This window comes from Notolepis coatsorum (genome assembly GCF_963971535.1).
Source record: "Notolepis coatsorum genome assembly, chromosome: 16".
Lineage (NCBI taxonomy): Eukaryota > Metazoa > Chordata > Actinopteri > Aulopiformes > Paralepididae > Notolepis > Notolepis coatsorum.
The window spans coordinates 95,341-111,793 of NC_140180.1; the positions used below are offsets into that span (position 1 = coordinate 95,341).

The 16,453-nt window shown below is 41.2% G+C and overlaps 1 protein-coding gene across 2 annotated transcripts; it reads right to left on the reverse strand.

Annotated features, from left to right (window-relative positions):
• Positions 1-1,558: 1,558 nt before the first annotated feature.
• On the reverse strand, positions 1,559-15,111 carry LOC311242613 (phospholipase A and acyltransferase 3-like). 2 transcript variants are annotated; one of them, XM_084331600.1, is made up of 5 exons: positions 15,060-15,111; positions 14,263-14,404; positions 13,475-13,583; positions 8,865-9,133; positions 1,559-3,467 (listed from the first exon to the last, which is right to left on the reverse strand). In XM_084331600.1, exons 2-5 carry the CDS (start codon positions 14,275-14,277, stop codon positions 3,345-3,347), a joined length of 516 nt encoding a protein of 171 aa, XP_084187726.1. In that variant the 5' UTR covers positions 14,278-14,404; positions 15,060-15,111; the 3' UTR covers positions 1,559-3,344. The 2 variants fall into 2 exon arrangements, with proteins under 2 accessions (XP_084187726.1, XP_084187727.1); XM_084331601.1 differs by lacking the exon at positions 15,060-15,111 and adding an exon at positions 14,890-15,013.
• Between the last annotated feature and the right edge of the window lie 1,342 nt (positions 15,112-16,453).

Sequence of the window (16,453 nt, forward strand, 5' to 3'; positions counted from 1 at the left end):
ATTAAAAAAAATAAAAAATATTATGTATAGATTAATAGAATAATAGAATAGATGTAATAGATTCCTTACCTCAGATCAGATGTTCTCCAAAAAGATCATTCCAATTCCTGATCGCCATTCCAAATATCGATCACGCTTATTGATTGAGTATTGGCTGCTGTGAATATATATTCCAGGCTGATTCCCGTCCCGCGATGACTTCCATGTTGAGCAGACTTCTTGCCAGCACAAGGAACCAGCTGGCCCCGCCTCTACATATCTACAGATCCCAGGTCAGTCTAAGCGACTGACCTGCAGTTACACAGGGATAGACGATAGGGGGCGCCTTTTTCCATTCTGAGCTCCTGGAGGAGCTGCTGTACCAACGGGAGACTCGGTTGATGAAATATTAAATCAGATCGCTAATAAACAAATAAAACGATATTTGTCGTCGTGGGCACTCAGTGGGGGGGGGGCTAATAAAACAAGATATGTCATCCGTGGCACTGAAAGGGTTAATAATAAAAAAAATGTTTTTAATACTAGTGAAGCACTGCCTCACTAGTAGTAGTCATGCAATAACCATATAAAATCAGTTTTTCACATTAGGATCGAACATCCCAACAGGCCACCTTGTTTGTGGTTTGATTCAGTTTTAGTAGAATAGAAGACATAAATGATGAAATGAGCACATAAAGTGCAGACATACTATAAAATCTAAATGTATTTTTACAGTGCAATAAAATAGTTCTGGATTACTGTGTAACAGTTCAAAGTCGTCTTTACCTTCTGTTTGGTATCCACAGTTTAAAACCTGACAGTCTTCCCTCTTGTTTGATACCCCCATATAAATAAAATAATAAATCTGTTTCATGGTTTCAAATTGTCCACAGGTTAGTAGAGTATTGACTCTCAATAGGAGTTGAGGCACTAAAATAAAAATGTTTAATAATAAATTGTAATATCAATATAATTTACCTACCCTATACTGCACACAAATTAGGCATTTTTGCAGGTGATTACAGGCAGCCATGTTGGAAGAGCACTACACAAACAGTGCATGCAAGGCCTGTTTGTGTTCCATTTAATGTTCTACTCTGATTGGTATGCAACAGAGGAGGACGAGGAGTAGCTAGATTAAACTATATATATATATGTATTTTTATTTTTATAGATTGTTCCATGATTTATTTAATTATAAGAAGTGTGTATTATAGGCTACAATTACAATTTGAACTGTAAAATATTTGCTAGATAAAGAAAACGTTTGGTCCATTAAACAATTTGAATACCGTTTATGTCACAAATGTATCAGTACTAAATACCTATACGTCCCTATGCCATAAATGTCATGTATGTTGTGTATGTCATAAATGTCTATATGAATTGAAAATGGGGGACCCTGATGTAAACAAGACGAAAGTCTTTCTCTGGTCTGCATCCCCTTAACAATTGTGTGTATTGAGCCGTACTGTATTGTACCCATTCTGCAATCTGTTAAATAAAGTTTTCATTCATTCATTCATTCATGACCAACAAACTCCATTATTCAGATGCATGAAATAAATCACAACTGGAATTCCCACAGGAAGCATTGTTTAATCAAAAAAAGATATATATATATATATGCAAGCATTAGATGTTAGGTAGACACCAATGGCTGTAATAAATGCTCAGTGAAATAGTGTCATTTTAAATAGACAGTTAAAACTCTCTTCTTAGATATAAAGGAGAGATTCTGTCTCTGACCCTGGGACCAGGTTTATCAGGACCAGGTTTATCGGGACCAGGTTTATCAGGACCAGGTTTATCGGGACCAGGTTTATCAGGATCAGGTTTATCGGGACCAGGTTTATCCCGGTCCACGGTGCAGCTTGAGAGCAGGTTATATGTAGGGTAATTATACATAGCGTGAGCATCTCATAACATGACACATAGTAAAGATCCCTTCAATTCAGGTACCGGTGAGCAGCATCCGTAATAAAGTAGTGCTTCTTCAAGCTATGGAGTATCTCCATACACTAGGGGTGTAACGGTACACAACCACGGTTCGGTACGTACCTCGGTTTTGAGGTCACAGTTCGGTACGGGTTTTCGGTACAATGGGGGGAAAGTTTGGCTTTCCATGTTCCACTCGGGGGTGATGTAGTGTGCAGTAACTAATTGTGCTTGTTGGGCTGTCAAACGAATATTCTATATTGAAGTTAATAATCGAGTTGTAAAAAAAAAAAAAAAAAAAATATTACAGGTCATCTCTGTTGTGTGTGTGTGGGTTGAACGAACATCCGGCCCTTTGCGCAAATTATATTTTGGGAAGCGGTGAACTTTGGAGTTTTGAATTAAATTCTGCACGCAAAAAAGTTCTGCGCGTGCGGTCGTTAGTGGTTAACGTACCGTTGTATTCGTTCGGTACACAGCAGTACTGAAGCGGTTCAGTACGGATGCGTGTACCTTTACAACCCTACCATATACTGTGGCATTAATTATGTTATTCAGAGCAGTCAGTCCTGCTAACAATCACTATGTAGGAAAAACATCGTTGTATGAAAGACTGTAAATGACTCCAAATGTTAAGACAACCTTACTTGACTTACAGCCCCCTGGTGGCTGAAAAACCAGCCACTAATCTTTCACTGAGAACTACAAAATAATATGTAAACTCTTCACCCCAAAACCATCCAGTGCTTCGTCAAAACACTGACAGCAGAAGGACGTGCACGGGGAATAGGGTAGTAAATCTGTTTTAAAAGTCCATTTTCCAAGGTAGAAATTATACCACATTGTTTACAAAAGTCCAGATATGAATTTGTCAAGATCTGCTGAAGGGTGGTAGTTTGGGACTGGGTTTGGGACTGGGTTTGGGTTTGGGGACTGGGTTTGGGTTTGGGATTGGGTTTGGGGACTGGGTTTGGGTTTGGGGACTGGGTTTGGGTTTGGGACTGGGTTTGGGGACTGGGTTTGGGGACTGGGTTTGGGGACTGGGTTTGGGGACTGGGTTTGGGGACTGGGTTTGGGGACTTGGTTTGGGGACTGGGTTTGGGGACTGGGTTTGGGACTGGGTTTGGGTTTTGGACTGGGTTTGGGACTGGGTTTGGGGACTGGGTTTGGGGACTGGGTTTGGGTTTGGGACTGGGTTTGGGACTGGGTTTGGGACTGGGTTTGGGGACTGGGTTTGGGTTTGGGACTGGGTTTGGGGACTGGGTTTTGGGACTGGGTTTGGGTTTGGGACCCTCCCTCCCATTAAATCCTTGATATTCACATATGATTTAGGCAGTGTTATCTGTGGCTGGGAGGGATTATTTCATTAGGCTTTGTTGGTGATTGGCTAATAATCAAGCTCCCTGGTTGGAGACCCAGAGTGTCAGTTACTGGGTGTCCGGCTTCTCCTTGTTCCCTCTCCCAAAGAGGGTACTGGCCAGCGCCACGAAGCCAAGGGTCACCACTGCGGCGATACCGGTGGCCAGGACCAGCTCCCCAGCCTTACGCACCTGGAGAGGAGACACACACACACACACAGACACACACATTGCAAACATCTCAAAACAAACTGGTCAGACTACTGCTTGACCTTACTCCTAGAACCCACCTCATCCCTGCACACTTTGACAACCTAGGATGGCTTAGAGTAGAAGACAGAGTACAGCAACTTGCAATGGGCCTGGTCTACAAGATACACTACACCACTAAGGTAGTACACATGTACATGTCAAAATACTTCCCAAAGGTCAATGAATACCATGACCACAACACCAGAGGGAGCTCCACAAATCATGGTAAACCCAGATTCGGCTCAAACAAGGGACTAAACACGTTTCGCAATTATGCCACATCAATGAAGAACGCCCTACCCACAGCCGTAAAGGAATGTGAATCACTACCCACATTCAAAACCACTCTCCAAAGAACACCTACGGGAAACTGCTATTCGAAACTGGCCCCTGTAAATGTCCTAACCCAACCCCCTCCAATGTACAGTAAATGTCCTAACACAAGAATACACGAGACCCTCTTCTTGGGACCAAGTAAGGTTTCGTCGATAATCCAATGTACAGTTACTCCCCCCCCACCCCCCCAACCACCTCCAATGTACAGCTCCCCCCCACTCCACCCCACCTACCCAACCTCCTCCAATGTAGTTTCTTCGTCAAATGTATATACTCCCTTTTTTAGACTCTTTTTGTATCACAAACAGTACTGTATTTGTAAATCTGGTATGTCATAAATGTATAGATGTAGCAGTACTGTATCTGTATGTCATGTATGTCATATAAGTTATGATGAATTGAAAATGGGGGACCCTGATGTAAACAAGACGAAAGTCTTTCTCTGGTCTGCATCCCCTTAACAATTGTGTGTATTGAGCTGTACTGTATTGTACCCATTCTGCAATCTGTTAATACATTTTCAATCAATCAATCAATCACACACAGACAGACAGACACACACACAGATGACAGACACAAACAATCTTTGGTAACTTGTAGAAGATGACAAATAGGCGGACTTCGGTCGAGTAGAAAGGTAAAACAAATTAATTCGTCGTCATGTGATGTTCTCAAATCAATGAGTTGATAGTGTTTAATAATCGTGATTTCAACATCAATCTAAAATAATTGTGATTATGATTTTTGCCATAACCAAGCAGCCCTAGTGTCCAGTAATTAGGAGCTTTCAAGGAACTATAGGTTTTGTACGTAACGGGATTCAAATGGAAAAGCCTAATTTATTTGTAACATTTTTCAGTTAATGGCAATAAGCCTGTGTTAAGAAAAGACTACTGAGAGCCTGTGTGTCGTATATATTATATCAAGGGAACATTTCATCAGTGACTTTTCTTCATCAACAAACCAACACAACGCAGAGTCCTATATCCTGAAGGAAGACAGGATAAGTAACATTAATCATCATTGAAATTAGGTGTCCGGTATTATCAGCCGATATTGGCATTAAAATGTAATATCGGAAATGATCTGTATCGTTTAAAAAATATATATAATAAAAAGATAATGGCACATTTATTTAACCTATATTAACCCAGGCAAGCAAGTAAGAACAAATTCTTATTTTATTTATTGTGAAAAGTATGCATAATGTGTTCTTGGGGGGGGGGCCCAGCATATATCGGTATCGGTTGATATCGGTATCGGAAATTAAGAGTTGGACAATATCGGTATATCGGTTATCGGTAAAAAAGCCAATATCGATCATCCCTAATTGAAATCTAACGTAGGGAAATGAGGACATATCATGCCACTGGAGGGTAAGAGCACAGGGGAAACTGAAGGGTTAGGGTTAGGGGTCATGTGTAGGGTTAGGGGTCCGGTGGTGTAGTGGTGAGGGGGGATGGGTCAAGTGCAGAGATATCTCATCTGCGACTCAATGCATGTGTGTGTGTGTGTGTGTGTGTCCGTGTGTCACCCATCTCACATGTGTGTGTGTGTGTGTGTCCCCGTGTGTCACCCATCTCACATGTGTGTGTGTGTGTGTGTGTGTGTCCCCGTGTGTCACCCATCTCACATGTGTGTGTGTTCCCGTGTGTCACCCATCTCACATGTGTGTTCATCTGATGACAAATAAAAACTTCTTCTCACATGTGTGTGTTCATCTCCTGCATGACAAATAAATCCCCCCCCCCCCCCCCCCCAAGGACTTTAGACTACTTAAAATAGACTCTGCCTTCCACCTGATGGACATATATCACCTGTACTACTATTATTTATATACATATATAACTGCTCCACATGGATTTTAATATATCATGCTTTAAGTACTGTAGTTTTAACGAAGCTGGTGTTTTTTTTTATAGTGGTGAGTGTCTATGTATTGTGACTGTATGTTTGTCTTTTAACCACTGAAGCACAAATGAAGTTCCGAAAAGGAAAATAAAGTAATTTGAAGTTGAAGTGCATGTGTTCATCTGCATGACAAATAAAGACTTCTTCTCACATGCGTGTGTTAGGTCTGGGCGATATGGCCTAACAATTTTATCCCAGATTTTATTTTTTTAAATCCAATTTACGATTTTAATCGATTCAAATAACCTTTGTTTTTATTTGACACAAAAAAAGTATCAAACCAAGATGAGTGTCCCTATTGGGATTGAAGTGCAAACCTAAAGTGGTCCGCCCACGGCGAGCGACCGACGTCGCCTGGCGATGCGATCGTCTGTCGCTCAACGACAATGGCCTGGCCCCCCACACCAGAGGCCCCCCCCTGGCCCCCCACACCAGAGGCGACCGTCGCTCTGTCTAGCTGGGGGTGTGGTTACTTGTTTCTCCCCGGAGGGAGATATGGGAGGACGGACCGGATGTTAGGTTGAAGCTAGCGTATTAGCAGGTAGCTGTGTTGTGCTTTACAAGGGAAGTATTAACCTGTAAACCCCATATTGAGCTGGAATTAAAGCACCATATATACGAATACAACCTCTCCTCATTCTTCCTGACATTACTGCATGACTGATCTCTACAATACGTCCATTACCACCGATTGGACAAGTTTTATGCACCTGCTGAGAGAGAATGTTTTTTCACTGAAGACACTGTTCTGTTCTCAACCATAATTTTCTTTGGACAATAAACCTTATAAACTACATCAGCTGCAGCCTGGACATTAAACTCTGTCAACACCCACAACTTCTTTTGTTACCCGAGTATAAAAACACTAGTAGGTGCATCGTGGCGCATTGTTCATTTATTAGTTAACACTTTCAGAGCCGTTGCTTAACCTTGATTTACCGGTTGAATGCCCACCATCAATGGTTAAAAACGCCTAATCTATGTTTTCAATTATGGCTGTGTCTAATCTGCCCATCGCTTATCAATGACTCGCTTTCCAGTCAACATTGTCGAAGCGGATTGTTTTTTTATCGGTTCATTTTCGTTTTATAGCATTTTGAAAAGCCCTCGTTTTCAAGGGAAATATAAAGATTCCATGATAAAAGACGTTTACTGGAATATTCTAGAATACACAGAAACTGTCATTTTTCTGCCTATTTATGAATCGTTTTCAAATAAACGCTAGATTATCGATAGTATATGTGTACGTATGCACGCTAGAGACGCGAGCTGAAAAATCGATTATCTTATTTCCTCACCAGCGATCGCGCACACACACACACACACATAGGGCAAACGCTGAGATCTCAGCGAATACAACTCTGATTATCCCAAGACTGGTAAAATAGATTCCTTACCTCAGATCAGATGTTCTCCAAAAAGATCATTCCAATTCCTGATCGCCATTCCAAATATCGATCACGCTTATTGATTGAGTATTGGCTACTGTGAATATATATTCCAGGCTGATTCCCGTCCCGCGATGACTTCCATGTTGAGCAGACGGCTTGCCAGCTCAGGGAGCCAGCTGGCTCCGCCTCTACATATCTACAGATCCCAGGTCAGTCTAAGCGACTGACCTGCAGTTACACAGGGATAGACGATAGGGGGCGCTTTTTTCCATTCTGAGCTGCTGGAGGAGCTGCTGTACCAACGGGAGACTCGGTTGATGAAATATGAAATCAGATCGCTAATAAACAAATAAAACGATATTTGTCGTCGTGGGCACTCAGTGGGGGGCCTAATAAAACGAGCTATGTCGTCCGTGGCACTGAAAGTGTTAATGACAAGCGGCCACTATAGCTTCTCCAACTAACGTTATTTATTTAAATTGTTCCTGTTAATAATAATGAACATAAGTAGCATGGTATTAATACGTAGGTTATTGATCAATGAATGTATTGATAAATTAATGGTGTACAAATGATACACCAGTAGAACTTCTGTACTACTTCTACTGTAGAAGTCATGTTATTTCCTCACTGTCCTGCTGTGTCGCCTGCCGTGGCCTCAAAAAATAGGATAGAGGCGATTTTTAGCGAGGCGACAGAAATAGCTGCGCGACCGTCGCTTCAGAATCTCCTGCCGTGTGGGTTCTCTCATTCATAACAATGGAGGCGATACAATTCTGGCAAAAATCGCCTGCTGTGTGCGGACCACTTAACTTTCACCAATCTTCACATATATATACAAAACATTTAATATATATATATATAATATAAAAGGTTACTCTTGATCAAACAAAGATGAATGTCCCTATTGGGATTAATAGTGCAATAACTTGCTTTTTCACCAAACTTCACTTAAAACAAATAAAAGGTGCCTCTTGATCATCAAACAAGAATGAATTTCCCTATTGGGATTAATAAAGTGCAAATCTAACTTTCACCAAACATAACTTTTTGTAAAAATAAAAGGTGACTCTTGAATTTTTTTGTTTTGTTTTTTTATATATTTTATATCTGTTAAAGGGGCAAAATTATGGAATAGCTTTGACAAAAAAGTTAAAATGTGTAGTTCGCTACATACTTTAAAAAAAAGTACTCAAATATAAGGTAATACATAAATATAAAACCTCATTATTATCCTAGTTATATTTCATCTAAAACATAGCTGTGTTCAAAAAAGAAAAACATATATATTATATAAAATAATCTATATATATAAATAAATTTAAAATACATAAATAAATAAATGTGTATACGTTTTGTACATACAACTATGAAATGTTTGTAACCTTTGCTAAATGATATACTGGATTGTGTTTCTTTTTTGTATTTTTTTGTTGTTGTTGTGTAAATAGTGTAATGTAATGTAAATAGTGTAATGTAATGTAAAAAGGGTAGGCAATTATAAGCCTCGGCTTCAGCCTACACCTTTTCGGTAATTTTATTTTTTTGTTTTTTTGGAAGTTCTACTACTATGCTTTGTAAAAAATAAAAAATAAAGACAGAAATAAAATCATTCATTCATTCATTCATTCATTCATTCATCCGATGACAAATAAAAACGTCTTCTTCTGCTCCGCCCACCTGTCGAGACTCCGCCTACCTGTCGAGACTCCGCCTTGCCGTATCGCAGCTCCGTGGCGAAGTGCTCACAGTTGCCCCTGAAGACGCAGTAAGGCATCTCCGTGCCGACCAGCTCGCAGGCCTCCTTCACGATGACGTGGGCGGGGCGGGGCTCGTACTCCTCGTCCAACCGGTTGCTGATCTCCCAGCGGTTGGTCCCGACCACCTCCCATAGCCCCTCCCTCTTTACCACAGCCTTCTCAGAGAACACAGACATCATGCTGTTGGCCCCGGCCCCTGGAACCTCAGCTAGAGAGAGAGAGAGAGAGAGAGAGAGAGAGAGGGAGGAGAGAGAGAGAGAGAGGGAGACAGAGACAGAGAGGGAGACAGAGAGAGAGACAGAGAGGAGAGAGAGAGAGAGACAGAGGGAGAGAGGAGAGAGAGGGAGGGAGAGGGAGAGAGAGAGAGGGAGACAGAGAGAGAGAGAGGAGAGAGAGAGAGAGAGAGAGAGGAGAGAGAGGAGAGAGAGGGAGACAGAGAGGAGAGAGAGAGAGAGAGACAGAGAGAGACAGAGAGAGAGAGAGAGAGAGAGAGAGAGGGAGACAGAGAGAGAGAGAGAGAGAGAGAGAGAGAGGAGAGAGAGAGAGGGAGACAGAGACAGAGAGAGAGAGAGGGGAGTTTAGTTTGGTTTATTTGACAATTATTAAAATACATTACATGTTACAACAAGTCATGCATCCTAAAATTATCAAGGATAGCACAAACAAGTCACAGACTTATTTCCATTGTGGTCCTTGGTCTCAGCAGCATGTGGTATTTACATAAACATGCATTACACATTATCAGCCAACAGTATGTGGCTCAAAATATAATTAAAAAGTAAAATACAACATTCATTAGTCAAATATGTACAAGAAACAGAGAGACAGAAGAGAAATGAGAGCGAGAGAGAGACAGAGAGGTGTAAACTTGCCTATCACAAGTTATCAGACATTTATTTACGGCCAAGCGACTCTCTGTAATACCATTTGTAAATACAGTGACAATGGGTCTCATTCCGGAATATTTTCCAAAGAGTTCTCTTGGAAGACTCATCTTGGAACCGACTGAGACAGAATCAATGACAAGTTCACTCTGAGTCCCCAACGTGCTGGTAATATGTCTTAAGATATGTAACAAATAAGAAATACAAATTCCACAGAATGTTGTAATCACAGCAAGGGCCTTCCTCATTCCTCCTCATCCTCCCTCCACATCCTCCACACACCTTCTTCACTCCTCCTCATCCTCTCCCACACTCTCGCACGCTGCCAGCTCTCCACTCAACACAGCTGTCACTCATCCCCTCATCAACACAGCTGTCACTCATCCACTCATCAGCCAGAAGGTACTTCAGCTGGCGGATCCTGTCTCCTCGTCGTGGGAGTGTTAAACTACCTTCCAAGTAAGAAGACTGAACCGATAAGCCTTGCTACCTGTACTCATTGATATTTCCTAATCTAACCTTTGTTCTCTGTGTGCCCAGGACCTCCGCTCCAGTGTCCCTCCTACCCGGACATCCCGTGCTGATACTGCACAAGGAGTGCACCTGCTCTCACCCACGACACAGCCCTGTGTCTACCTGCCTCGTACTGCACAAGGAGTGCACCTGTACTAACCTCAAGAACATTCTCCCGTACTGCACAAGGAGTGCACCTGTCCTAACCTCAAGAACATTCTCCCGTACTGCACAAGGAGTGCACCTGTCCTAACCTCAAGAACATTCTCCCGTACTGCACAAGGAGTGCACCTGTCCTAACCTCAAGAACATTCTCCCGTACTGCACAAGGAGTGCACCTGTACTAACCCCAAGAACATTCTCCCGTACTGCACAAGGAGTGCACCTGTCCTAACCCCAAGAACATTCTCCCGTACTGCACAAGGAGTGCACCTGTCCTAACCTCAAGAACATTCTCCCGTACTGCACAAGGAGTGCACCTGTACTAACCCCAAGAACATTCCCATACCTGTCTGTCGCACATTCCATCTGTCAAACTGTCTGCTTGGGGAAACTATATTAAAATACCCTAAAAACGCTCCATTCTCTCTCCTCCTGTGTTTGCTATTGCCCTCCGCCAAATCCCCTTCTCACACAGAAGGCATTAAATAAGTATTATTCAATCATTTCACAATAATTGTGTTTGAATATCTGAGTAATTAAAGTAATTATACATTTGTCCAAAATAGCTGGTTCAGATATGGTTAATCCAGCTGCCCTATGATCAGATGAATCCATGTTATTTATTTTTCCGACATCAAATGCGTAATTTCTTATCGTACAAATATTGTCATTTATTTTAATTATGATTAAGTAATTAATTCCAAGGAGGCCTGTAGCATTGAGATGAAGGAATCACTATGAGAACACAGTGTCAAGTTAATAACATTTTCAATTGTCAATCAATCATAAGTGTGCTCCTCAGCACGCTTAATTCTGCTCTCAGCCACGGCCAAATCCGATCTCAGGAAAATGTGGGGAATCGCGCTACTAGCGCTAATATGTCTTAAATAAGCAGAAATCTGCCTAAGAGGACATTTTTTGTCGTAAATCTGTTCTGGAATTAGACCCAATATCCCATGAGAGAGAGAAACACTGCCATAGTAGACCAAGATAGAAACCCAGATATACTACTACTACCATAGTAACCTGTATCACTATACATATTAATACTACATAATGTACTTCACATATCTGTAGATATCTGTATCTGGGTTTGAGTATGCTACTGTATACTATATCTCTACATATCCCTTACCTACTCTAACTAGTTACGCTGTTGGCCAGTATGACTTACTACCATAGTGTCTTCTACCTGCATCACTGTACATTAATACTACAACTCTGTACATACATCTGATTAGCAATATTACTGAGTTTAATCACCTGCACATTGTATATTACTGTTGCACTTTACTGTTACATTTGCACTCTGGTTTTGATTGATTGAAATTTGTATTAACAGATTGCAGAATGGGTACAATACAGTACGGCTCAATACATACAATTGTTAAGGGGATGCAGACCAGAGAAAGACTTTCATCTTGTTTACATCAGGGTCCCCCATTTTCAATTCATCATAACATATATGTAGTAGTCTGACTAGTTTGTTTTGAGATGTTTGTAATTTGTTTTTAGCGCCTTTGAGGTGCTTTGGTACCATGAGGTGCAAGCATAGTCGTAGTACCCTTGAATGAGTGCTCCTGCCAGAGTCTTCAGGGTATTCTTGTTTACCAGAGAGGAGATCCGGTACAAGAATCAAGTTCGTTGGTTGACTTTTTTTTATTACATTGGATGCCATTTTGTCACAGGAAAGATTAGCCTCTAGGATGGAACCCAGGTAGGTAATTTCATCTTTCCTTGTGACAATATTGTCACCCACTGTAACTGAGAAGCCGTCGGTCTTGCTGAGTTTGTTATTTGAACCGAAGAGAATGGACTCTGTTTTGCCCATGTGTAATGATAGTTTGTTATCAGCGAGCCATATGCAGATTTTGCCTAGTTCCAAGCTGAGGGCTTTTTCAACCTGTAACTTGTTCTCGTCAGAGACCAGCAGCTTGCCTGCCACAAGCCCGGCATTGTGCTGAGGTGCGCGCTTTCAGAGCCTCACGGACGGATTTGTCTACCCAGGGCTTTTGGTTTGGGTAAACTCTAATTGTGGTAGTGGGGATTGTTTCTTCCACCAAAGTACAAACAAAGTCCAGCACTATCTCCGTGTAGTCATTAATGTTATCGCGGAACACCCCCCAGTCTGTACATTCAAGTGCAGCTTGGAGTGTGCCCTCTTTTGATTGATTGATTGAAAACTTTATTAACAGATTGCAGAATGGGTACAATACAGTACAGCTCAATACACACAATTGTTAAGGGGATGCAGACCAGAGAAAGACTTTCGTCTTGTTTACATCAGGGTCCCCCATTTTCAATTCATCAGGACATATATGACATACATGACATACAGATAGTCAGTACTGCTACATCTATACATTTATGACATACCAGATTTGCAAATACAGTACTGTTTGTGATACAGAAGGAGTCAGGAAAAGGGAGTATATACATTTGACTTAGAAACTGTACATTGGAGGTGGGTTGGGTGGGGGGGGGGGGTTGGGTACACTGGGATATTGACAACCATACTGGGTAATCTACATTGGAGGTGGTTGGGGGGGACACACTGTATAAACAAGCAAAACTGTACATTGAGGGGGGGGGGGGGGAGACACTGTACAAACAAACAAAATTGTACATTGGACTATTGACAAAACCATACTAGGTAAATGACTGTACATTGGAGGGGGTTGGGTTAGGATATTTACAGGGGCCAGTTTTGAATTGCAGTCTCCCGTAGGTGTCCCTTGAGAGAGGTTTTGAAAGTGGGTAGTGATCCACATTCCTTTACAGCTTTGGGTAGGGCGTTCCACATTGATGTGGCATAATTGCGAAACGTGTTTAGTCCCTTATTTGAGCCGAATCTGGGTTTAACATGATTTGTGGAGCTCCCTCTGGTGTTGTGATCGTGGTATTCACTGACCTTTGGGAAGTATTTTGACATGTACATGGGTACCTTGGTCAACCCTTTGATGATACAGTTGTGTATATCAGTGACTCACAGGGAGGTGCCAGGTGAACAATGTAGTCGTCACCGATGTACACAGCCCAGTGCTGGTACGTCCCTCGGAAGATTTCTATCAGGTCCCCGGGTTGTGGCTTCTCGTCGTACTGGGGAGGAAGATGTGGAGAGCAGAATGGCATTAAGCAATAAGCCACATTGTTTTTGGCAACAGATGGCGGCAGTAGATTTGCCTTGAGCTTGCCTGGAAACTGGATGACTTAAAAAAGACTAAAAGATTGAAGTGGCTATATTAATATAGGAATAAAATACATTCTTTAGAGATGATCATTTACATTTAGTCATTTAGCTGATGCTTTTATCCAAAGCGACTTACAAGTTCTGTACGACAAGTCATCAGGAAGGGCACAACTCTATCAGCTGAGTAACAATGTTCATCAAAGTGTTGAGTGCTACAGTGTAGGTTAGTTTATTAGGACAAGTGCATGACAGTAAGGTTAGCTAGGGTTACAGTAGACAATACTTAAAACGTTACGGAAATACTAACACAGACCTATCCTGATTAATTGAAAATGGGGGACCCTGATGTAAACAAGAAGAAAGTCTTTCTCTGGTCTGCATCCCCTTAACAATTGTGTGTATTGAGCCGTACTGTACTGTTACTGTACCCATTCTGTAATCTGTTAATAAAAGTTTTCATTCATTCATTAATTCACACCAGCCCGATCTCGCTTAGAATATGTAAATAAAGTAGCCTACTAATCGACCACAGGAAAAAGGTACATATTGTACGTTATGTTATAACAATAAGTCATATATTCAACTCACCAGGGTTGGAGCCATGGTTGATCCTCTTGGTCTTCAGAAAGTGCTCCTCTGATGTACAGCCTTAACTTTCACCTTCCAGATATTAGTTACGTCAGACTGTTTCACTTTCCAGACTGTTTCACTTTCCAGTGAGACTCAGCGCCTGGAGAAAGCAAGACGAAGGCGTTCGGACAGATATACAAGTCGGTGCTTTTTATGACAACGAAAAAATTACATTTTTGTCCAAACATCTCCTTTCACCTAAAAAGTAAAAAGCTGCTGCTGCCAACTGAATTGAAAATGGGGGGACCCTGATGTAAACAAGACGAATGATTGATTGATTGATTGATTGAACATGTTATTAACAGATTGCAGAATGGGTACAATACAGTACGGCTCAATACACACAATTGTTAAGGGGATGCAGACCAGAGAAAGACTTTCGTCTTGTTTACATCAGGGTCCCCCATTTTCAATTCATCATAATATGACATACAGATAGACAGTACTGCTACATCTATACGAAAGTATTTCTCTGGTCTGCATCCCCTTAACAATTGTGTGTATTGAGCCGTACTGTATTGTACCCATTCTGCAATCAGTTAATAACATGTTCAATCAATCCATCCACCAAAGCTAACAGCTGACCTCTGATTGAAGTGGCTCCGTGTTGACATCAGAAGTGAGTCTCAGACACAACAACTCAACCGTCACACCGCGTTGTTAGAATCAGTTCATCAGTTCTCAGCCATTATTACCATATTAACTCCACTTGACTCAAATAAGCAGCGTTTTATTAATCTAGATGATTCGCTCACCGTAACAGTAACAAGCGCCGTTATGATGACAGGAGGAGGACCAGCTGACCGGTGACGTCAGAGTCCAGCTGTCTCCCCGTTGTGTTGGCTTGCCCTCTTGTGGACATAACACGCAATAACACAGGCTGAAAGATGGTCAAAATAAAAAAAAACATAATTAATCTAAAAAAAAATTAAATTGCATTTTTCGACCGAAGCTTGTAACAGATATTTACTTGAGTAAAATCATGGAATTAATGTAAAATCAACACAAAGAAAGTATATTATTTAGATTGAAAGACTATTTTAATAGCTTTCTTTGAATACAGTTATTCTCTCCAGTGAAATACAAATGTTCAACAAAACCATCAACATTTGACTCAGCTAGACCGCTTTCTTATATTATATTGAACATTTTTCACTCCATAGATTAATCTAGATTAATTTATTTTAATGCTTTAAATCATTTACATTAATCTCCAAAGTTAAACCATTAACTTTGACAGCCCTAAAAAAAATGTTATTCAATATTTGAAATTCTAATGAATACGGATATCCAAACAAAATGTTTGGCCAATGTTGACAGACCTACTGAGAGCTCAATCAGAGGTCACAGGGAGGTCACTAGTAGGGTAAACAGGATACAGGTGACTTGCTTATAAAGAGAGAGAGAGAGAGAGAGAGAGAGAGAGAGAGAGAGAGAGAGAGAGAGAGAGAGAGAGAGAGAGAGAGAGAGAGAGAGAGAGAGAGAGAGGGAGAGAGGGAGAGAGAGACACACACAGACAGACAGACAGACAGACAGACAGACAGACAGACAGACAGACAGACAGACAGACAGACAGACAGACAGACTTATTATTATTATTATTAATAGATTATCTTGTGTTTTCTTCTACCAAATAACTTGTTGTTGGCTTCTACTGAATTATATTATACTAGTGATATTAACTATTAAACTATTTGCCATTGAATCCCTTGAGCCCAACCATGCAGGTGTAGCCAGTGTGATGAATGAATGAATGAATGAAAACTTTATTAACAGATTGCAGAATGGGTACAGTACAGTACAGCTCAATACATACAATTGTTAAGGGGATGCAGACCAGAGAAAGACTTTTGTCTTGTTTACATCAGGGTCCCCCATTTTCAATTTTCGATCTTATCTGCGTTGTGTTTAGTCGATTCGACCCATTATTGTTAGCTTTTATTATTACATTGTTTACAGCATGCTATCTGTAATTATATCATAATAATTTAGTTTTTATTAAATGCTCAAACAGCACCAGTCTCCACATGTATTACATGATGTCTTCCACCCACCGCCAGTAGATGGCGCGCAAGTGACAAGAGAGAAGTCCGCCGCGTCGGCTTCCTGTTCAACGACCGTGAAGAAGAGAGAACTTCCGCCTCCGGAG